General features: G+C 36.2%; 2 protein-coding genes across 3 annotated transcripts; both read left to right on the top strand.

Annotated features, from left to right (window-relative positions):
- Positions 1 to 950: 950 nt before the first annotated feature.
- Positions 951 to 8,046, top strand: LOC127661909 (uncharacterized). Its single transcript, XM_052152866.1, has 8 exons — positions 951 to 1,508; positions 2,589 to 2,812; positions 3,523 to 3,621; positions 4,256 to 4,357; positions 4,881 to 4,994; positions 5,183 to 5,291; positions 5,383 to 6,565; positions 7,344 to 8,046. Exons 1-7 carry the CDS (start codon positions 1,361 to 1,363, stop codon positions 6,534 to 6,536), a joined length of 1,950 nt encoding a protein of 649 aa, XP_052008826.1. The 5' UTR covers positions 951 to 1,360; the 3' UTR covers positions 6,537 to 6,565; positions 7,344 to 8,046.
- A 1,786-nt stretch (positions 8,047 to 9,832) lies between these two features.
- LOC127661442 (tyrosine aminotransferase-like) lies at positions 9,833 to 21,666 on the top strand. Of its 2 annotated transcripts, none has more exons than XM_052152161.1 (12): positions 9,833 to 10,020; positions 10,902 to 11,192; positions 11,755 to 11,859; positions 12,115 to 12,182; positions 12,312 to 12,470; positions 13,260 to 13,398; positions 13,510 to 13,562; positions 18,191 to 18,343; positions 18,646 to 18,774; positions 18,861 to 18,944; positions 19,441 to 19,539; positions 19,710 to 21,666. In XM_052152161.1, the coding sequence occupies exons 2-12, from the start codon at positions 10,931 to 10,933 to the stop codon at positions 19,848 to 19,850; spliced, it is 1,392 nt and encodes a 463-aa protein (XP_052008121.1). In that variant the 5' UTR covers positions 9,833 to 10,020; positions 10,902 to 10,930; the 3' UTR covers positions 19,851 to 21,666. The 2 variants fall into 2 exon arrangements, with proteins under 2 accessions (XP_052008121.1, XP_052008120.1); XM_052152160.1 differs by having other exon boundaries at positions 9,833 to 10,483.
- Positions 21,667 to 22,347: the final 681 nt, after the last annotated feature.

Raw genomic sequence — 22,347 nt, 5'->3', positions numbered from 1 at the left:
AATGTTGGAAAATTTTATTTATTTATTTATATATATTTATGTTAATAGAGTGTCTTTTTCACTGTATTAAAGTTTGCATTCATAGTAATAGTTTTGAACCCAATTGTTCCACCCCACCCCAATCTCCCTCTTACTCAAGTTACACTGTTGTTTCAGTGATTGACTTGATTTACATTTGACATTGCTATTTGATGAAGAAACAACATGGAAGTAAACTACAGCAAGAACAACACATGACAATTGTCATTTGGGTGTACTATTGAAATTATGTAAGTTGTGCACCTATTTAGGCTCAATAAGTGCCTGAGAAAATATTGATGTGTATCTTATCTGTAGCTTAATATTTGTTTGACAGCCACTTACATCTCATTAAATTTTTGTGTGAAATTAATGAATACTGTTCAAGATTTGTCCTGATTTGTTGCATTATCTCTTTCGATATCTGAAAAATAATATATATATTTTTTTTAATTTTAGACTATCTGGGCATTTTTAGATCTGTTTTTGATAGAGTGTTTGGTAAAATTCGCATGCGGTTAAGGGTTAAAATACCATAATTTTGTATTGTATAGTGAGATTTTGTCTAAACACTCACAGAATGTTGCTGTTTGAAATGTTTAACCTCAAACCAGACATTATTTATTTATTTATTTAATATATTTTTTAAAGAACTTTGCTTTAGGTATGACTCAAATAAATATTGCGCAGTATTTGTCTGGTCATAGGAAACATATGAACATTTCGTTTTGAGTAAAAGTTGTATTCTTTTTTATTTATTTATTTTTATTAACATTAATAATAATTTTTTGTCACCTATTTGTACTCTTGCGTCAAATTATGAATTTGTATACATTTTACAATAACGCTATTAGTGCTAAGCACAGACAATAATCTATTTTCGATATGTTTCATCTATATTAATCTATAAACAGTAAAACAAATTCCCCGATTGGTAGTTTAAAAGTTTTTACCTTATTACGGAAATGCACTTTTATTTTGCCAGCTTCTTCCAGCTGTGCGCGTTTTGAAACATCGCGGTCTGCAGTTTCTTGTTTCACACAAAGATACTTTTTTTAGACTGACCTTTGAACACTTTCTGCAATCGCTGTAACACTGATGCCAAGTTTAAATTATTCCGTGATCTAACTTTTTTAAGTATTTTTTTTTATGTCTTAGCCACTAGCCAGTTCCAAGCAACAGTTCCGTCCTCTACTATCTAAGCTTGCCCGGGCATGCCTAAAAGAAAGTGACGTTTAACTGGGCTTCATCCCACCAGGGTCTGATTGGATGTCAAACTCACATCTTTCTCTGCACTGAACACAACTGATGCTGATGCTTGCAGCTGAAACTCCTGGACAACATGACCGTGTTGCAGACGCAATCTGCTGATATGGCTGGAATGAATGAAAAGCTGTGGTCGGAGAAGGCCTGCTCTGTGCTTATTCCTTCTTTACCATTATGGATCATTGAATATGCCTGGAGTAAACGGATGAGGGCGGTCTTAGAAGGTAATTGCCTTATTTTAATTGCAGGAACACCCCTTGAATCCATGTGTTTGTTTGTAATTACACATTTATTAAAGACTAGTTACTCATCATGATTTGATTGCATATTGCACAGTATCTAGGTAGGTTGACATGAAATACTTTTGGGTAGAGATCAACCAATATTTGATTGTATTGACCAATATGATACGTTAGTGATAAATGATTAAGTTGTTCAAGCATGTGTTTAAGGCAGAAACAAATCAAGAATTTGACACTTAAACACAAAAATAATCAGTCTGGTGAACTGCTTTACAAAACTAATTATGCACACAGTCTAAAAAAATAAATACAAATTAGACTAGTTTTAGTTGCAATATTAAAATTCAGATTGAACTTTATTGTCATTGTGCAGTATACAGGGCCATTATCCCAAATCATAGCACACAGTCAGCCATGAAACAGTGCCGCTTGAGCAGATAGGGTCAAGGGACTTGCTCAAGGGACCAACAGTGGTATCTTGACAGTGCTGGGGCTTGAACCCCCGTCCATTCGGTCAGTAACCCAGAGCCTTAACCACTGAGCCACCACTGCCATACACTTGCCATTTGTGTCCAACTTTATTGGTAAACCCAATATTAAAAGAACCGATATCTGATGGTTAGTGGAAAAGTGTAATATTGGTTAAAAACATCAGTCAAAAGGATTATCTGTCTATATCTACTTTTGGGAATTTTTCTTCATAATCATTAAAAAACTGCATGAATTTGTGCTTTTAAAAATTCATTTGTCACACCTAGTGAAGGCATAAATGTGATTAAATTGGTGAAAATGTTGCATTGGTGAGTAGTCACAGCCCCTACAATATATACTTTCCCATTATATGCTCATATACTGGAAATTGTAAGCTAAAATCTTGATGTTAATAAAAGTGAAGTTCTTATTATTTGGCATCTACCCATCTTCAAATTTATTGTGGATTTGGATTTTAAATGAACTCTGTAATTTTATTGTTAAGGGTTTAAAATGTCCTATTTCATTGCTAAAGGCCAATAAGCCACATTTGGCCAAATTGGAGATCCAATCATGTTTTACTCATTTCAGTTCTCGGTCCTCCATTATGGCTAGAAGGTGACTGGAATATTCTGAGTATTGAAGAGCCATGTAAGATCCGTGTGGTGGCGGCAGAGGTCTGGAGAATCGTTGAAACCAGAGACATTGAGCACTTTGAGAGAGTCACTGAGTTTCTGGATGTTACATACAGGCTTGTGCCACGACTGGTGACTCCCATCAAACACATGAAGATCATGTTTGGTCTGCAGACACTGGTGAGACATTGTTTTGATCAAACAGGTCACTCGGAAAGGAAACTCTCTTTCATAAATTGTTATTTGATGTATCTTTCATGGTCTTTCAAATTGTTTGAATATTATTAAAGAGACAGTTCACCCAAAAATCTAAATTTTCTCATTTACTCACCCTCATGCCATCCCAGATGTGTGTAACAACACAAACAAAGATTTTTAGAAGAATATCTCTGCTCTGTAGGTCCAAACAATGCAAGTGAAGGGTGACCAAACTTGTGAAGCTCCAACAGCTTCACTTTCACATTCATCTTCTTTTGATTTAGGCGATTCTCATTCTTAGTGCATATCGCCACCTACTGGGCAGGAAGAGAATGTATAGTAAAAAGGGACTTTTCTCACTCACACCCATCATATCGCTTCTGAAGACATGGATTTAACCACTGGAGTCTTTTGGATTATTTTTAAGCTGCCTTTATGTGCATTGTGGAGCTTCAAAATGTTGGTCACTGCTCACTTAAATTGTATGGATGTATATTATTATTATTAGTTGAATTATTCTTCTAAAAAGCTTTGTTTGTGTTCAGCTGAAGAAAGAAAGTCAAACATGTCTGGAATGGAATGAGGGTGAGGAAATGAGAGAATTGTAATTTTTGGGTGAACATTTTTCGGATCTCTTTCATCTGTGTATAACAGCATTACAAATCATACATTATTTTGTGTGCTGGCTTTAGGTTGTTATGTGGATGTTGTGGAATGACCAGATCACTGCTAAAATCTCTGAAAAGATTGAAAGCTTGTTTCCCAACAGCCTGCCTGAGTATCACAAATGCGTAAGTAAAATCTCCTTCCACCAGGGGTCAACAAAATAGCATGAAAGAGCAAAGATAAGGGATCAATGGCCCCTTTTCACTGTGATGATATATATCCACCTTACTTTAACAGCGTAAGTCTAGCAAACCTTTTTTATAGTGTTAATTATTTAATGTAAATGTATAACATTATTTTTTGTGTTATATTACCCTGGCATTTAAAAAAAAAATTGTCACCTCTGCTGCAATGGGGTTTCAAATACAGCTGCTGAGTAAATGTGTTTCTCTCTCTCTCTCTCTCTCTCTCTCTCTCTCTCTCTCTCTCTCTCTCTCTCTCTTCAGACTGCTATTATCTATCTCTCTCATTTACTATTTTTATTTTTTTCATTTGGAAAGTCATTAAAATGAAATAGTATAATTTACCTTTTACTTTTGGAGCAAATGGGAATGCAAATTTTGTTATACTATGGTCTTTCATTCACCACTATAGAAGTTTATCCTGATATATTTGATGCATGAATCTTTGAAGAATTTAATGAGTGAATGTCTAAATTGTGTTTATTACTGAATTACATTTCAATGGGAAAAAAAAAAGTATTTAACTGGAGAAATGTTTTTATTTTTTTATTTTTATTTTATTTCCTTTTTTTTACAGAGCCAAAGGCACATGAAGCTAATGCAGAAGAACAGAGAAGATTTCAAGTCCTTCGCTCACGTTCTAGCAAGAAACAAGGAAACACGTGAGGCTTACATTCAGGTTTGTAAAACCGTCCAACCTACAATGTTTAAAATATTTTTTTTAACTCTTCATTGTTGTCATTTTCTTAAAGTATATATATTTTGGAACTTTATTTGTTTGCAATGAAATCAGCATTACATAACATAAAGTTGTCTAATCAAAAAGCTTGTGCTGTGATTATAAATAGCAATTACTGGTAACACTTTACAATTAGGTTCCATTCGATAACATTAATTAATGCATTGGCATCATGAACTAACAATGAACAATTTATATTTTAACAAGCGTTTACTAATATTTGTTAATGTTAGTTAATAAAAATACAATTGTTCATTGTTATTTCATAGTGCATTAATTAATGTTAACAAACACAAGTTTTGATTTAAAAAATGTGTTACTAATATGTTTAAATTAACATTAACCAGGATTAATAAATGCTGTTAAGAAATATTGTTTTTGTTAGTTTGTGTTAACTAATGTTTTTTACTAATGTTAACAAACAGAACCTTGTAAAGTGTTACCCAATAATTCAATTTGACAGGATTTAATAGAGGAGCAATATGGTGAATGCTATGCACAGAAACTGGAGGAGAGACTATCACACTATTTGGAAGAGCTTGAAAAAGCCCTGCCACAGCTTACATGCATTGAACAGGTGCGTGCATCTGTTTATTTTTATTAGATTTGAGGTTATCATAAAATTTGAATCTATTTAAATCTCTAGGAGCCACATGTTACATGATGCTTCGGTGTGCATGTTTGTTCATATGCTTTTGCATCTAGATTAGGTGCATTTATTCCATCTTCTCTAATATGTCTGTTTTTGTATGTGAATATTTCCAGGTACTGAAACAGACCTATCCACAGGGAAAAGGAGAGAAGATTCTGAACCAATTACTTTCAAGAGATGGTGCCTCTCAAGCCACAGCTCTACGGAGGCTCCTACACTGCGGTGAGAAATAATGTTTTGACTCGGAATATGTCATATCATCTTAAAAATATTACATTCATTTAACTTCATCTGTGTTTTCTTGATCTTTTAGCTGTGACGACAAATCTGAGCCTTGACGACAGTACTGCACCATCACTCAATTCAATCACAAGTGAGGAACAGAGGAATGTTGAAGTTGTTAATCCATCCCATGGAACCCTACACGTGGTCTTTAGACCATCTCAAAAATGCACAAAGGTAGATAGACTCTCACAAACATGTTTGAGAGAGTTCAGTCTGTCTCAGGGCTTGTGGCAGAATAGAGACAGCGGAACCACTTTAACTCCGCAAAGTTCAAAGGAAATGTGTGATGATGGACCAATGCTTACATCTACACAGGTGTCTGCTTCACTTGAGCCTGAGATCAATCAGATTGACTTCAGCCCATCTCTGCATGAGGAGAAGGAACCATTATGGAGCAGTCGGCATCAGAAACAGACAAGGACTGATTTAGACACAGAACGAAAAGACCCTGAACATGAACTTGCAGGGCAGATGTGCTCTAGACATGGCAAACAAATGAAGAGCATCCTACAGGAATGTTCGGAAGAACTTGATGTGGATGCTGTACATGCAGAATGCACTCCAACATCACCGCAAAGCACACCACCTCTTCAAACTGTAGCCCTTATACAAGCATCTCCAAATCAACACTCCTTGTCCACTGACACATCTGTGTCCTCACACCAGGATTCATCCTCTACGAACATTTCAGTGTCCTACATCGAGCAAGTAACTCTTTCACCAGAGTCCTCCTCACATCCGCAAAACATTTTAACATCAGCATCCTCAAAAGAGCAGGTTTCTTCTCAGTCTTCTTTATCGTCAAAATCTACTGCCTCAAAGCAATTAATAAGCACCCCAAGAATCAATGCAGGACAGGTTCTAGAAACTGTAGGACAGGTTTTAGCTACCGTTGTCTTCACTGAGCCAAGCAAAACCAATGGAAACAAGTTGAAACTGTCCCTTGAGAGTCAGAGCTTTCTCATGCAGTCCAAGTTGTTTCAACCTCAAGTGCGGCTTCATAAGCTAAGCAAGGAAGAATTTGCCAGGGCCACGACTTCAGCCAGTGACATCTCAGAAGAAGAAGAAGATGCTGAAGAACAGGAATACATGTATTTTGATGTAAATAGTCTGTACTCTGATACAGACTCTGACTCAGAAACAGACTCTGATGACCCAGAGTACAAGCCTAACGAGGACTAAATGCAGAGAACACCAGAAATAAATAATGTGTATGTGACTATTTAAAATCTTAAAGTATTTAGGGGGGCTTAAGGGAATAGATCACTTAAAGATTCTCTCATTATTTACTCAACCTAATCCTATCCCAGATTGTATGGCTTTCTTTCTTCTGCTGAACACAAATGAAGATTTTTAGAAGATATATTTCAGCTCCGAGGGTTCATACAATGCAAGTGAATGGTGACCAGAAGGTCCAAAAAGCAGATAAAAGCAGCATAAAAGTTATCCATATGTGAAGTGAAGTGAACGTGAATGGTGACTGAGGCTAAAATTCTGCCAAACATCTCCTTTTGTGTTCTACCTAAGAAAGAAAGTCATGCGAGTTTGGAACGACATAAGGGTGAGTAAATGATGATGGAATTGTTAGTTTTTGGTGAATTATCCCATGGCACATCCCACCCAGCTGAGTATGTAATCTTGCAGTTGCATAATGGTAACACAACAAAACAGCTAATTTACCAGTTTCAATAATGTATGCAACTTCAAAATGCTTATGTTAAATAAAACATTTGTTTATCAAATTAAAAGTTACTTCATTTTTACACAATGTGCGTGTGAGTATACACTCACTGAGCACTTTATTAGAACCACTATGGTCCTAATAAATTGCCAGACATGGTGTTCTGCTTTTGTAGCCCATCCGCCTCAGGGTTCGACGTGTATTGCATTCTGAGATGAGCGGTTATCTGAGTTACCGACTCGTAGTCTTTCTGTCACCCTGAACCAGTCTGGCCACTCTCCATTGACCTCTCTCATTTCTGTCCACAGAACTGCTGCTCACTGGATGTGGCACCATTCTGAGTAAACACTAGAGACTGTTGCGTGTGAAAATTCCAGGAGATCAGCAGTTACAGAAATACTCAAACCAGCCCATCTGGCACAACAATCATGCCACGGTCCAAATCACTGAGATCAAATGTTTTTCCCATTCTGATTGTTGATGTGAATTTTAACTGAAGCTCCTGACCCATATCTGCATGATTTTATGCATTGCACTGGTGCCCCACGATTGGCTGATTAGATAATCACATGTCGTGGAGCCCTGAACACAGTTGCTCCCAGACCGATCCTAGAGTCCCTCTAGCACTGCACATTTTGAATCTCGCCCCTTTTCTGACACACACAAATTTAAGGCTTGGAGTCTCTGCTAAGGAGCTGATGAGTTGAATCGGGTGCGTTTGATCGAGGAGACATCCAAAATGTGTAGTATTGAGCGGCCTCCAGGAACAGGTTTGAGAACAACTGGAACACCATGTGCTGTTGGTTTAGTGACGCAGATGGTTTAAAGTGGGTTGTTGTTGTGACGTATTTCAGTGAATGTATGTTGACATTCTTCTTCTGGTTGACCTGTAAGGGTTATGTTAGGACAGAACGTTTTCTGGAGAGAGATTTTGTGAGGTAAAGCACACCCTACATTAGTGTACAATATCCAGGTTGCATTGACCCTACTTTCAGTTTAGAGATCGCATCGAGGCAGTTTAGTGTGTAAACTGAGTGTATTATGTAGATGTGTTGGTTTCTTTAAAAGGTTGTTATGCCAAGCTGAAAAAAAGCATGAATAAGATTTGTAGGTTTAAAGTTTAAGGGTAGTGCGGTCCACAACTGTCCATTCTGACATGTATTTAGCTGACATTTTTGTTTAAACCACACTATGTAATTATTGCATCAGATAGCCCACTCATCTGTGCTGTATTATTTCACTGTTTTGGGCTTACATTTATGCATTTGGCAGACGTTTTTATCCAAAGTGACTTACAGTGCACTTATTACAGGGACAATTCCCCCGGAGCAACCTGGAGTTAAGTGCCTTGCTCAAGGCAAATGCATAAATGTAAGCCCAAAACAGTGAAATAATACAGCACAGATGAGTGGGCTATCTGATGCAATAATTACATAGTGTGGTTTAAACAAAAAAGTCAGCTAAATACATGTCAGAATGGACAGTTGTGGACCGCACTACCCTTAAACTTTAAACCTACAAATCTTATTCATGCTTTTTTTCAGCTTGGCAATGGTGGTGGACATGGGGATTGAACCAGCAACCTTCTGATTACCAGTTATGTGCTTTAGCCCACTACGCCACCACCACCAGTTTCAGATCTCATGCTGATCACATACAAGCAGATCAGAGCATCTTTTTATGACGAGTTACTGTGATAATGTACACATAGCAAATGTCTGAAAGTCAGTGTGTGCTTATTTGGTTAATGGATCAAATCATATTTATTCAGGCTTGATAAACTAGCTTAATAAATACCTGTAAACAAGATAAAGAAGACTGCTTTAGCTTGATCTTAAGATCAGGATGCTAGGAGTGTAGATAATGAGGGAAAAGTGTCAGCTTTTTTCCTATTCATTTGAACTCATATTAATATGGGGTTTCAGATCACATGCTGATCACATACAAGCAGATCGGAGCATCTTTTTATGATGAGTACTGTGATAATGTACACATAGCAAATGTCTGAAAGTCTGTGTGCACAAACATTTGTCATGTTTATTCAAGCTGGACAAATCAGGTGATGACTAAAGACAACAGAGCCTTTCCAAAGACTTTAGACCATTGCTAAAAACACAAATTTCTAAAACTAACATCGGTAAAACTTTACAATAACATTCCATTCGTCAACATTTGTTAATGCATTAGGTATCATGAACAAATGATGAACAATATATTTTTACAGCATTTATCAATCTTAGTTAATGTTAGCAAATAAAATACAGTTGTTCATGTTAGTTCATAGTACATTAACTAATGTTAACATATACAACTTTTGATTTTAAAAACGTATTCATATATGTTGAAACCATTAACCAAGATAATGTTGTAAATGTATTGTTCATTGTTAGTTCATGTTAACTAATGTTGTCAGTGTTAACAAATGGAACCTTATTGTAAAGTTATTCTGCAGCATCCCAGACTTTTTCACAAGGAATACAGATCATATCCTTTATATGAGTGAACACCCTTCACTCATATAAAATTAATATAATAAATATGTGGTTTGAAACGTTGAAGTAGTTATGGAATAATTTTGACTCCCCTAAAACATCCCCCATTTGGGATAGTTGTCCATAGGCTTGGCACAGACTAAACCACTTTGCTTACATAAAAGCTGAATAACTAAATAGATGAAGCACCAATAAAATGGTTAAACAACTCCAGCCCTCCCAAAAAACGTGAGTTTAACTTATGTAAGACAGATGTGGAGGCAGCCAGCCCCTTTATCTCATTACAGATGCAGAAGACTCCAAACAGATATATGACGATAACTGTCAATTATATAATACTATCAAAAACTGAAATACACCACAGTGCTCGGTCACCATACACCGCTGGAGCTGCTGTTGTAGGGACCTTTTATCAAATTTGACACAAGGTTATCATCGGACGATTTCTCTTTACTGCTTTTACTTCGTTACGCAAAATGCGCACTGGTGACAGGTGCGTCAAATGACATTCTTCGAAAAGAGTGAAATCGATTTGAAAATATTGATTGATTGATTAATTAATAGGAAGTGATGCCGTATTGAATAGTTCTATAAGAAATGATAACTAAAGGGGAGCAGGTTCATGAGGAGGATTGGGTTGTGGGGACATGACAAGCATTGAACCTTGCGCTTTTGCGCATCAGTATAACGGATCCGGTGCATCGCAGGTTCACAGCGGCTTCTAGAAAGAGATGTATGAGATTCAACCCGCAAAACTAAAGAATTTTACACTTATGATGTAACAGGGGAGTTTTGGACAGCCCTCAGTCTCCGCCAATGAAAGTATGGACAGGGTTCAACACCCATTTTGAGGGGTTCAGTATAAAGTACTGACTTAATCATTCGATACACGTATTGAGTTTTTATCGCATTGTCAGTCTTTGGAGCGTGATATTTAAAAACGAATACATAATAAGGTATTTATCACATTATATTGATTATAGAAGAGTCACTATGATATTTATTGCATTATATATATATATATAAGTTTGAGTTTGATTTATTTAGGGTTTACTAAAAAAGAGAGAGTAGTATGTTTGCTATATATTTATCTTTTTAATTTATTTTGTATAATTCTCTAAGATCAGGTAAATATATTTACTGTAAAAAGTGCATGCCTACACAAAAAAAAATTATTGTTTTATTATTTCTTTCTTACTTTCTGACACTAAAGAATATTGTAAAATGTGCTATTTATGTTTTATGCGTGTATTAATAGGATATATTTATCCATGGAATGTTGGCAAATAATTTGATTTATCTATGGAATATCACAACCAATAATATAAAAGTAACATGTATAAATGTTAAGTTGTTGTATTTTTATTTATTTAGTTTTTTTGCTCAAAGATAAGGGGAAAAAAATGTCTTTTGTGGTGAAAATGAATGGGGTCCAGAATGACATCCACAGTAATGGCATCAATGGGAACTTCAAGAACGGGAACAGTGTGCATCATGTGAGCATTAGCACTCTTGTCAACCCCTCCAAACTGAAGAACCAAAGACAGAGATGGACCGTCAGAGCATCAGAGATGTCCAAGAACACACTCAACCCCATCCGAGCTATAGTGGATGGGATGAAACTCACCCCCAACCCTGACAAGCCTATGATTGCCCTTTCCATTGGTAAGTTTGGAGTCACATAGTGTGTAAATATTACAATACTAATACATTTGCAATAATAAAATTAGATATTGTATATTAAATATATAAAAAAAATGTATGTTTTAATATGCGTTCAAATATTGTTGTTATGTTCATATTTAAAACTTTTTTTTGATTTATTGTAGTTATTCAAATGGCAGGTACATTTATCCAACTATAATAGACAGCTGAATTTTTTTTTTTGGTTTTTTTTTTGTAAATATTAGACATCAAAATTGCATCAAATTTAATTTAATAATATTTAATAAAATACAATAAAAAAACTAAATAAGTTTAATGAATTTAAAGTTAAACATTACACAAATCAATTTGATGGAATTTTGTTTTGACATTGAAATATGTAAATCTTAAAAATAGGCTAAGATATATACTTTTTGAGTGTATATGTAATAGCTGTAGCTAGGTGTTTCATGCTTGAAATCCTTTTGTTTTAACTAAAGCAAAGTCTGGCATCTTTGTCTACATAATACTCCAGATGTTCTACATTTCTTTCTTGTCTGTTGATATTTTTATTTGCCACCAGGTGACCCAACTGTGTTTGGGAATTTGCCAACAGATGACTCTGTTTTACAAGCAATGAAGGAGGCGATAGACTCGCACAAATACAATGGCTATGCTCCTTCAGTAGGTGAGACTTGCACATTTATTGCCAGCTCAAAATCCACACCTGCAATGTTATAGATGAATGCATATTGTGATGTAATGCTGAATTTGAATGATTTTGTGTTCAGAGACGTTAATAGCTGCATTTGGCATAAAACAACAAAATGCTTCCACCCTTCTCATTCTGATAAAATTTGTGTTGTGTATATTAACACGATTTGGTCTCCATGAAAGAAGCTTAACCAAAAATAACTTAACCAAATGTGTGTCAAATGCACAGGTTACCAAAAGAGCAGAGAGGCTGTGGCAAACTTCTGCAGTCGCCTAGAAGCTCCACTGGAAGCCAAAGTGTGTCACATATCATTATCATTTTATTTTTAAGATGTTTGTTGATTGTGAAAAGATGACAAGTAAATATTTTCATAAATGTATTAATACTTTAATAATATTTATAATATCTTTTTTATTTATCTGTAGGATGTGATCTTGGCCAGTGGTTGTAGTCAGGCTATAGAATTGGCCATCGGAGTGTTGTGTAACCCAGGAGATAATATATTAGTTCCATGTCCTGGGTTCTCCCTCTACAAGACACTGGCAGTGTCGATGGGCATCCATGTCAAGCTTTACAATCTGCTGGTGAGGAAATCATACAGGTTACATAAGTGAGAAGTGGTGTGTAAATCAATCCTAAACTTTCATCACTCTGGTCAACATGTGGACTGAAAATAAGAAAGAAAAAAAAAAGGAGCAAAAATGTATAGAAAAAAGTTGCAAATTACAAAACTATAGAAGGACCTCACGTTCGTCATGCCATTAAGAAAAAGTGTATAATTGCAATACACAAACAACATGAAAGGGACAGCAGGGGGTGGGATAGGGTTGGTTTGGAAGTTTCTAAAGATAACAGATTAGTGTAGGGGGGAAATAGCTGTGTCATTCTTACATGTTGCACATCTGGTATCGATAAATCATGGGGAATGGTCCCTCCATTAACCCTACCACATACGTCACACAGACGCACATGCAAATAGCACAGAAAGACATACATAGCGCAATAATAACAACACACTTGTTTTGCAAGATTTAATAGAAAAATAAAAGCATTGATGACAACTTAAATTAACCTGATGATATTGATCTTCATAAACATACTGTATATTTAGTAAGTCCTAACACAATTGAAATAAATAATAATTTTGTTCGGACATAGTGATTTGCATTTGCTGTTGAATATAAGATGGATTTAATCTTTATCAAAAGTGCTTATGTCATCTCCTTTCCAGTTAGGTAATAGTGAGATTATATGATGATACAGTAGATGCCTCATCCACATCAGCGAAGCATCATATTTTGCAAATTCAAATTGATTGTATCATGCCTAATATTAGTTTCTTTGTAACTTGAATTGATGTTTTGATTTTCTAGCCAGAAAAATCCTGGGAGATTGATTTTCAGCATCTAGAGAGTCTGATTGATGAGAAAACAACCTGCATGATTGTCAACAACCCATCCAATCCTTGCGGCTCTGTGTTCAACAAGGAGCACCTGCAGAAGATACTCTCTGGTAAATGCATTAATTAATTGCCGTCTTTTATGAACATACCTTGAGCAAAGATGTTTTTGAACTGTCAGAAAATTCCAAGATATTAATCCACAAATATTCTGTGTGGTCTAGTTGCCTCAAGAAACTGCATCCCTATACTTGCTGATGAAATCTATGGAGACATGGTGAGCACACATCCAATAAGAAAACATATGTAGATGCAAATTCATTGAAGTACTGTCTCAGAACTCTTCATTTTCCAAGCTCTGTCCACACGCAATTTGATCAGGTACACAAAGGTCAAGCAGACCACCGGTTTTCTCACAGTAGTCTTTTATGGAGTTTACACTCTGAGTCCACCTATGAACCTTGTACATGACTAGACTGTGTCTGTTTTGCGTTCAGGCTAGCACACAATTTTCAACCATTTGAAAAGGTTAGGATTACTGTAATACAATTTGTTTTATTTGTGAAACCATTCACATATTTGTTGACCTCGTAAATACAAGCTGAAACTCCGGATTTGTGAATGATCATTGTCACAATGTAAAAACCACCAAAATGTCAGCAGCTTAAAAATTAAGTGTGGAATTTCTGTAACACTTGCATCACCAAACGGAATTGCAAAAAAAGGCATTGTTTTTCAACAGACTTTCTTGCATTAAAAAAGCTAGGAACAATGCAACAAATGTGTCTGAATGCTGGTGTCTCAAGACACGGTTTTAAAGTTGAAAATCGTTTAACATAACACAGCACCTGAAACATGCTGCGCTCATGACACAAGACACTGTAAAAGAGTGAGACATGGCGCAATGGAAAATTATTAGAATTTATTATTAGAAAATAATAAAAAAATAAAGGCAGACCTGTTTACGCATCCTGTTCGAACACCCCCTTACTCCTACATGTAATGGCTTCCAGCTCTTGGGGTTTCCAAGTTCCAGGATTTCATGCTGCCTTTATTTGAAACATGGCAGTAGCATGCAAGACCTCACTGTCTACCAGTGAAACACATTCTTTGTGACAGACAGAGAAAGAGGGAAGTTGGGTGGTGTGCTTTCCCTGGCTCAGCTCAGCCCAATCCAGCATTGGAGACCACATCAGGACTCTGAGCTTTAGGTCATGAAGGACAAGTAATGTTAGATCTGGAGGCAACAGGTTCACAACTCTGTGCAGTAGTGTAAAAGAGAGACCAGTTATGTGGAAATGGTGCATTTTTAGGTTTGTACGATCAGCAGGAGGTAGTCTGGGGTGTTTCTAGCCCAATAAATCAGTTGAAACACTCTTTACCCGTAAGCAGCTTCAATGTACCTTAGTGACTATGCACTTTTCATCACGTATGTTTGTAATTAGCACATACGTGACGATGACGCATTGCAGGCAAGTTAGAGAGTAAGGAGAAGGACGAATCCCACACTTCACTGAAGGCTGCGTGTTGACTGACTACTTTGAGACAGGATGTGTCTTTGTTCTGGTGCAGTATAAGCCTCCTTGTAGCCCTGCCATCTGGACCCTGTTAAAAACAACAAAAATAAAGTCTTCTGATTAAATGCTTCTATAAATGAGCTTGAGAGAGAAGGGTGGGCCAACAATGCAGACTACAGTATTTTAGCCAATGGGAAAAGGGGCGGATCCATCTACTGAAAATCAAGCCAAAGCGTAATTAGAGCCAGGCGGACGACCACAAAAGCTATAGGGAAGAAACTCTCTTACTCACATTCTCTTGTTGCCTTGCTAACGCTCTTAGTCCACCCCCACCCCTCCTATACTTCAATAATGTTTTTCTGGATTCTCCCTCTATTGAATTGGTAACCGCATGCAGAGAATCGAACATACTAGATCCAACATACTGTTGCTTTACTGTTTACTAACCAAAGAAGCTGTATAGTTAAAACTATTTAAATGATGTCAGAGTAATGTAATGTGAGGACAGATGAATTCTTATGCTTTCATATATAAATTGTTGAACAAAACAAAATATCTAAGTAGTGAATATTATATATTGTCTATTTTGCAGCACAATTTCAGTAATAATATTATATGAAATAATAATTATAAATAATAAGAATTTATATGGTAACACTTTACAATAAGGTTTCATTCATTAATGGATTATATATCATGAACAACTAATGGACAATAACATTTTTTCAGCATTTATTAATATAAGTATGTGAATCCTTTGGAATTATCTGAATTTATGGATACATTTGTCTTTAAATCAAGTTTGATCTTCATCTAAGCTACAATAATAAACAAATACATTCTGTTTTAACATATAGCACACAAGTTAATGTATATTTCTTGTACATATTGAATACATCATTCAAACATTCACAGTGTAGGTTGGAAAAAGTATGTGAACTGCTAGACTAATTACATCAACAAAATCTAATTAGAGTCAGGAGTTGGCAAACCTGGAACCCAATTATTTTTTGTAATTATTGATTCCTACATAAAATTAAGGAGAGAATCTTAGACCACTCTCTCTCCTCCAATACCAAGTTTAAATATTTCTCCCGTAATCTCTTGAGAGAAGTTGAAGCTCATCACCCAGACACTGAATTAACAGGGAATAATACACTGATGCCTCATGACCTTTTCCAAAAGTGGTCATCACCACTCCCAGAGTATCTGATGCTTTAGGGGGTTGTATGCTATTCCCAAAAATAGTACAAAGCAGGTGGTGCAACTGTAAATATCTAAAGAACTGAGATCTGGGAATCCCAAAACGTTGAACCAGATTTTCAATGGATTTCAACACTCTGCTCTCATAAAGGTCACGACTGTATTAACCTCCCTCTCAATCCACTATGACCAGCAGAAAGGGGATTTATTAATATATAATTTGGGGTTAAGCCATAAGCTCAAGGCAAAATTTAAATAAATGTCAGAATTAAACCCTCTAGACACTTTTGTCCATACCGAGTGCAAATGCGAGATAACGGGGTGTAACTTAACTTCTACGGTTAGTTTGATAGAAGGGCTTTGCAATGGCAAAATAGGGGCAAGAACTTCCTGTTCAATACAAAACCAGGGAGGGGCTCTCTCAGGTGGAAGCGACCAATGAGCCAAATGCCTGAGACCAAATGCATAATGATAAAACAAAATCTTGGGTAGGCCTAGCCCACCTTTGTCTATCGGTCAATGTAACTTGTAAAATGCAATCTAGGACACTTACCATTCCAAATGAAGGACTTCGCTATGCTATCAAATTGCTTGAAATAAGAGAGGGGGACATCTACAGGGAGAGACTGTAGCAGGTAGTTGAATTATGGAATATAATTCATAATAACATTAACCTTCCCCATCATCGATAAATGTAATGAAGCCCACCTGCCCACGTCGCTCGAAAATCTTTTTATTAAAGGGTCTAAATCACACAAATTTGCTGGGAAAAAATAACCAAATACTTAATGCCCTGTTTGGGCCACTGAAAGGCACCCGGCTGAAAAGCTGTTATCGGGCATTACACTGTCAGAGCCAAAGCTTCGGATTTAGACCAATTAACTCTGTATCCCGAGAATTTAGAAAGGGTATTGATAATCCTGTGGAGACGAATAATAAAATATCATCTGCGTAAAACAGAAGATTAGAATCCCCATATCTTCCCAAAATTTTCAGCTTCCTGTGGGGAAAGATGCATTTCTTGATGAAACACTATATCATATTTCTTACGTTTAAGAAAAGAAATAATCGGATTGCTCAATAATATGTAAAACAAACACCAGCCAAAAGATAACTGCCTCAAAGGTGTGTTATTCCACAAAACAAACACCAGCCGCTAGGCAGAACAGCACAAAAACTCACACCGCAGAATGCTCAATGAGGGGGAAAAGGACCCTAGAGAGACAGCCAAAATCGTAAAGGAAGCACTGGAACTGAATAATATCTCTGTTCACGAGTCTACCATATGTAAAATATTAAACAGGCACAGTGTACATGGCAGGACACCACGAAGGAAGCCACTGCTTTCCAACAAAAACATTACTGCGTGCCTGAATTTTGGCAAAAACCACCTTGATACACCACAACACTACTGGGAAAAAATATTTGTGGACTTATGAAACGGGGAAGAACATGCAACACTACGTATGTCATAAAAAGGGCACAGCATACCAACATGAAAACATCATCCCAACAGTCAAGTATCATGATTTGGGTCTGCTCTGCCTAGACCAGTTGCCATCATCAAGGGAAAAATACATTTCCAAGTTTATCAAGTTATCCTACAGGATAATGTCAGGGTGGCTGTGCACCAACTGAAGCTCAGTTGAAATTAGGTAATTTAGCAGGACAATGACCCTAAACAAAGTACTGTAAATCCACTACAGAATGAATCCACCTTTTGGAGTGGACCAGTAGGATCCCAGACCTTAACCCAATAGAGATGCTGTGGAATGGCCTGGTTCACACCAGACATTTTAAGAATTGTCCAAAATTCCTCCTGAATGTTGTTCAGGTCTAACTCACAGCTTCCGGAAACAGGTTCACTTAGGTTTTACACAGCACTGTGAATTTTTAAGGGAATGTGTTTAATAAAGAAATGAAAGATTATAATTCTTTGTGTGTTGTTAGCTTAAGCACGTTGTGTTTATCTACACGTGTGACTTTGATGAAGAGATTATATTGTATGACCAATAATGCAGACAACCAGCTAATTCCAAAGGGTTCACATATTTTTTCTTGCCATTGTAATATACAGTAAAATAATATACTATAATATAATAACATGTTTTAAGAATAAATATTATGTTTTACAATGTTGTAATGAGTAGACTGAGATATGTTGTGTATATACATCATTCTGTAGGTGTTCCCTGGCTGTGACTTTCACCCTATGGCACCTCTCAGCAGTGATGTGCCCATCCTGTCCTGTGGTGGTCTGGCCAAGCGGTGGTTAGTTCCAGGATGGAGGATGGGTTGGATCCTCATCCATGATCGTAACAACATTTTTGGAACCGGAGTAAGTATTAGCCTCTCACCTGCATTTTCTTGAAGTTAACAGAAAAAAAACACACTAATAAATAAAATTCTTTAAAGAAATGTAAAGGAATTATGTACTTCTGTGCATTATGAAAAGCACTACACTTACAAAATGTATCATGATATTCTTTACTGTGTAATGTTCTACAAAGTATACCATGGTATATGAGTTTGGTGTTCATCAGTGAATGTGATAATCAGTCCCATGGTATTAATATAAAGGAATGCAAATACACCTGACTTGGCTTATTATCAACCTTGTAATCCTAATATTTACTTTAGATTCGGGAAGGTCTTGTGAAATTGAGCCAGCGAATTTTGGGACCCTGTACCGTGGTCCAGGGAGCATTAGAGAGCATTCTGAATAATACACCATCATCATTCTACCAAAGCACAATCAGCTTCCTTAAGGTAAAAGGAGAACAATTTCAGTGAGAGACTTTGAATCTTCTGTTTCTAAAACTGACAACAGCACACTTTTGTATGTTCTCTTTAAGTCAAACTCAGAGATATGTTACTCAGAGTTGTCAACTGTTCCCGGACTGAATCCAGTGATGCCATCTGGAGCCATGTACATTATGGTGAGTGTATTTCCTGCATTATGTTGTTGATTGCCACAAATATAAGAATCAATAAAAGTGAAGTGTGATTGTTAATAAACTTAATGTCTATAGTTTCTCTGTGTTAGAGACAACTAAAAGCAAGCCATTTGTAGGTTGATTCACCCCAAAAATATAAACACTGCGGAGCTGTCAAAATGTAGCTGTTTATTTGAGCATACTGATCAGCCTGACATGGCATCAATGACTCAACTAAAAGCCTCAATTTTGGGAAGGACTATCTTTTTGTCCAACTAATGGATGACAAAGGAAACTTGTCATTATTTTTACAATCCACACTAATGGAGCAGAAATTACATACTTTACAACTTTTTAAAATGGCCTGGAGGACACTTACCTTCTGTATATTTGGCACTTAGGATATAAGTTTGTCTTAATGGCCATCTAAAAGAACAGGTAAAGAGCAAAGTTTCAAGTAAGCAGAGGTTTAATGTGCTTTGTGTGTGTTCATCCTTAGGTGGGCATTGAGATGGAGCAATTCCCAGAATTCCAAAATGATGTGGAGTTCACTGAACGACTGGTCACAGAGCAATCTGTGTTCTGCTTGCCTGCTACGGTGAATAATTTATCACCCCTGCTTACCTTATTCTGTTACTTTACCTTTGGAGTCTAACCTATTATTTTTTACAATAATATGTTACACTCTTTGTATAATATAATATAACATTAAACTATATTAAATTACATCACATTATAATTGTGTTTTCTCTATGTCTGTCTCTGTAGGCATTTGAATATCCAAACTTCTTCCGAATTGTGGTAACAGTACCAGAGGTGATGATGGTGGAGGCGTGTGTCCGGATCAGAGAATTCTGTGCACGCCATTATCGACCTTGCAGTCAAGACAGCAATGAATTGGACCAATGAAATAAACAGACATAGAGAGACGTAGAAAAAGGAGGAAAGGAGAGGTTAAAGGGCAGACTGGATGACATGGCAGGCTAATGTGCACAAAGCTGCAGAATGAGAGTGTAGAAAGAGAGGAAACAGATATTTGCATTACATGAGACAAAGGTCTGAAAATACAGTGGGATATGAATCATACATTTTAAATCTCCTATAATACCTTACAAGCCTGGCCGGATGTAAGGATGAACAGGGGTGGACCAAACGGGAGTCTTGCCCACCCAATCAAACGTTTGGCACAGCATTAAATAAAATATTCGATTTTTAACAATTTGTGCATTGGTTAGAAGCAATTTGGGGGCAGGCTATTTGTTGCAAACATTGAGGGTGGGCTGTACCGACCCAACCAATCACATAATAGCCCCAGAAATGTTTTGTATTTTTCTATTTTTGTCATTGGCCGAAAGCAACGAACGCAAGAAGCGGCTGCTTCAAAACAGAGAGTACGAGACGTCACGTGAGCGAGATTGGAAGTATCGCGATATTAGATATTAAGTGCCCGTAAAGAAGCCTGGCGGTGTCTCTAGCATAGATATTATATAGATGATGTCTATGGTCTCTAGCAGTGACTATATGTGGCTTTTGTTAATGTATCACTGGCAACCTCTTCCCACTCTTAAAAAAATCTCCCTCTCTCTCCACCTCAGCTTCCAAAAATCATGCGCGGATGTTCGCGAAATGGAAACTTGACCTGAACTGTAAAGCACCACACCAGCCAATATTAGCTGATGGTCCCGTTCGTGGCACTGGCTGAATACAGTGTTTTACAGGACGCATGTTTCTGTTTCCCCTGTTGTACGTTCGGTGTCGCTGAGAGATGCTGTCTTCACCTCTTGTCTTAAAACTCTTTTATTTACATATTTTTACAGTGCTGTGATAGTTTGTTGTTTTTTGTAATTGCGCTTTTAAGCTACTCGATTTTTGCGATGAAAAGAGCCTATGTCGCTGACATGGCAGTACTTTCAATTTATCCATGCATCTATCTGTCCATCCATATAATTATTTTGATGTGGATATTGTAGTTACTGCATTTTCACATCAAGTCTTCTGTGAATTGTAGCATATGAGCCAAACTCGTCTGTCACAGAACTCAATTTTTCGTTTAGCCTTTGTAAGGAAGTATAATTGCTAATTACATTTCTATTTAATCAAGTCAAAGAGAAATAATCATCATCATTTATATAAAATATATTTATATATTTATATCATCATCAAAATATAATTACTTCTTTAAGCAGTTCCCATCTTTAGTCAAATTTGAGGTTCTTAATCTTATATGTTACTGAACTCTCCATCTAATATATTTCCTTTCACTCCATCCTTATATTCCTCCTTGATATTATTTCTCTCCACTCCATCCTTGCATTTGTGTGTACTCTGATATGTCCTTAATTTGCTTTAAGGCTGGAAGTCTATTTCTGTATTTTATTTAATAAAAATGAAGGTAATATACCAATAATAAGACTGTCAGGACACACTTCAGTATTATGATTATGTACAACGGTAATCTGTTTATTATTTCCATTGGCTATATTTTTAATATGGAGAATACCTGTAAAATATAGGTGTAATGGGCCTTATGATCTTAACAATTATGCCATATTATGCCAATTACAGACATAAATAAAAAATATTTGTATGCTCAACCATTTTCACAAAGATTTTGTAGGATTAAAATGACATATATGGTGCATATAATATGACATCTAATGTTCTTTTGATTTTGATTTTCAAGTGTTACATATCAAATGCTATTTAAATAAAAAATGTATATAAATCTCATGAAGTTTTCTTTTTCTTTAAGGTTCAATGTCATGACAGAAATGTCTTATTAGACTACAAGTGCAAAGCAATTTTAGAAATTTTCTTAAAAAAAATACTCCGGTAATCCTCTTTAAAGTTGCACTCAATAACTTTTGTCTTTGTGTCATCTTGGACATCTAGCGGCTTTGAAGCAGCTTTATTTAAAGTCAATAGTTTTCAGTTTCAGATGCTAAGCTTCTGACGTGTGTGTAAGGATGAGCAAGAAAGAAATATAGACACTATTTTGAATTTGTTGCGTGGAAATGTTTTAGAAAGTAATTCCAAAAGTAAATTAATTAGATATCTGTTTACCTTTTCAATGAAGTAATTAGTTAAGTAATCTAATTACAATTTTATAGAAATAATTATTTATTTTTAGTAGATTACTATTTTTAAGTAACTTATTCAACACTGAAAACATCACTCTTTTTAATTTTTTTCTATCTGTGGCTGTCTGACTTCCTCTGCTGCACTCTGCTGTTTGATATATGAATTGCAGAATACAATGATAGTACCAAACTTCTGCTCTGTCTACACATTTTTGTAACTTCTGTGCCTTTCTTACTTTAATTTTTAAAGTATTTTCAGGAAAACTCAACACTTGTGTATCAGTCTCTTTGTGTGTATGAAATCTGAAAACACACACACACACACA

Source organism: Xyrauchen texanus, chromosome 21 (assembly GCF_025860055.1).
Source record: "Xyrauchen texanus isolate HMW12.3.18 chromosome 21, RBS_HiC_50CHRs, whole genome shotgun sequence".
NCBI lineage: Eukaryota > Metazoa > Chordata > Actinopteri > Cypriniformes > Catostomidae > Xyrauchen > Xyrauchen texanus.
Note: the sequence above shows the minus strand (reverse complement) of the source record. Positions and strands in the feature narration are given on the sequence as shown.

Bases quoted from the DNA above. Each gene is read 5' to 3' on its own strand.
- LOC127661442 (XM_052152161.1), top strand. From the start codon at position 10,931: ATGTCTTTTGTGGTGAAAATGAATGGGGTCCAGAATGACATCCACAGT. The intron at 12,471-13,259 runs GTGAGGAAATCA...TTGATTTTCTAG, and splicing joins TCAAGCTTTACAATCTGCTG to CCAGAAAAATCCTGGGAGAT. The intron at 18,945-19,440 runs GTGAGTGTATTT...GTTCATCCTTAG, and splicing joins CTGGAGCCATGTACATTATG to GTGGGCATTGAGATGGAGCA.
- LOC127661909 (XM_052152866.1), top strand. From the start codon at position 1,361: ATGACCGTGTTGCAGACGCAATCTGCTGATATGGCTGGAATGAATGAA. The intron at 4,358-4,880 runs GTTTGTAAAACC...TCAATTTGACAG, and splicing joins CACGTGAGGCTTACATTCAG to GATTTAATAGAGGAGCAATA. The intron at 4,995-5,182 runs GTGCGTGCATCT...GAATATTTCCAG, and splicing joins AGCTTACATGCATTGAACAG to GTACTGAAACAGACCTATCC.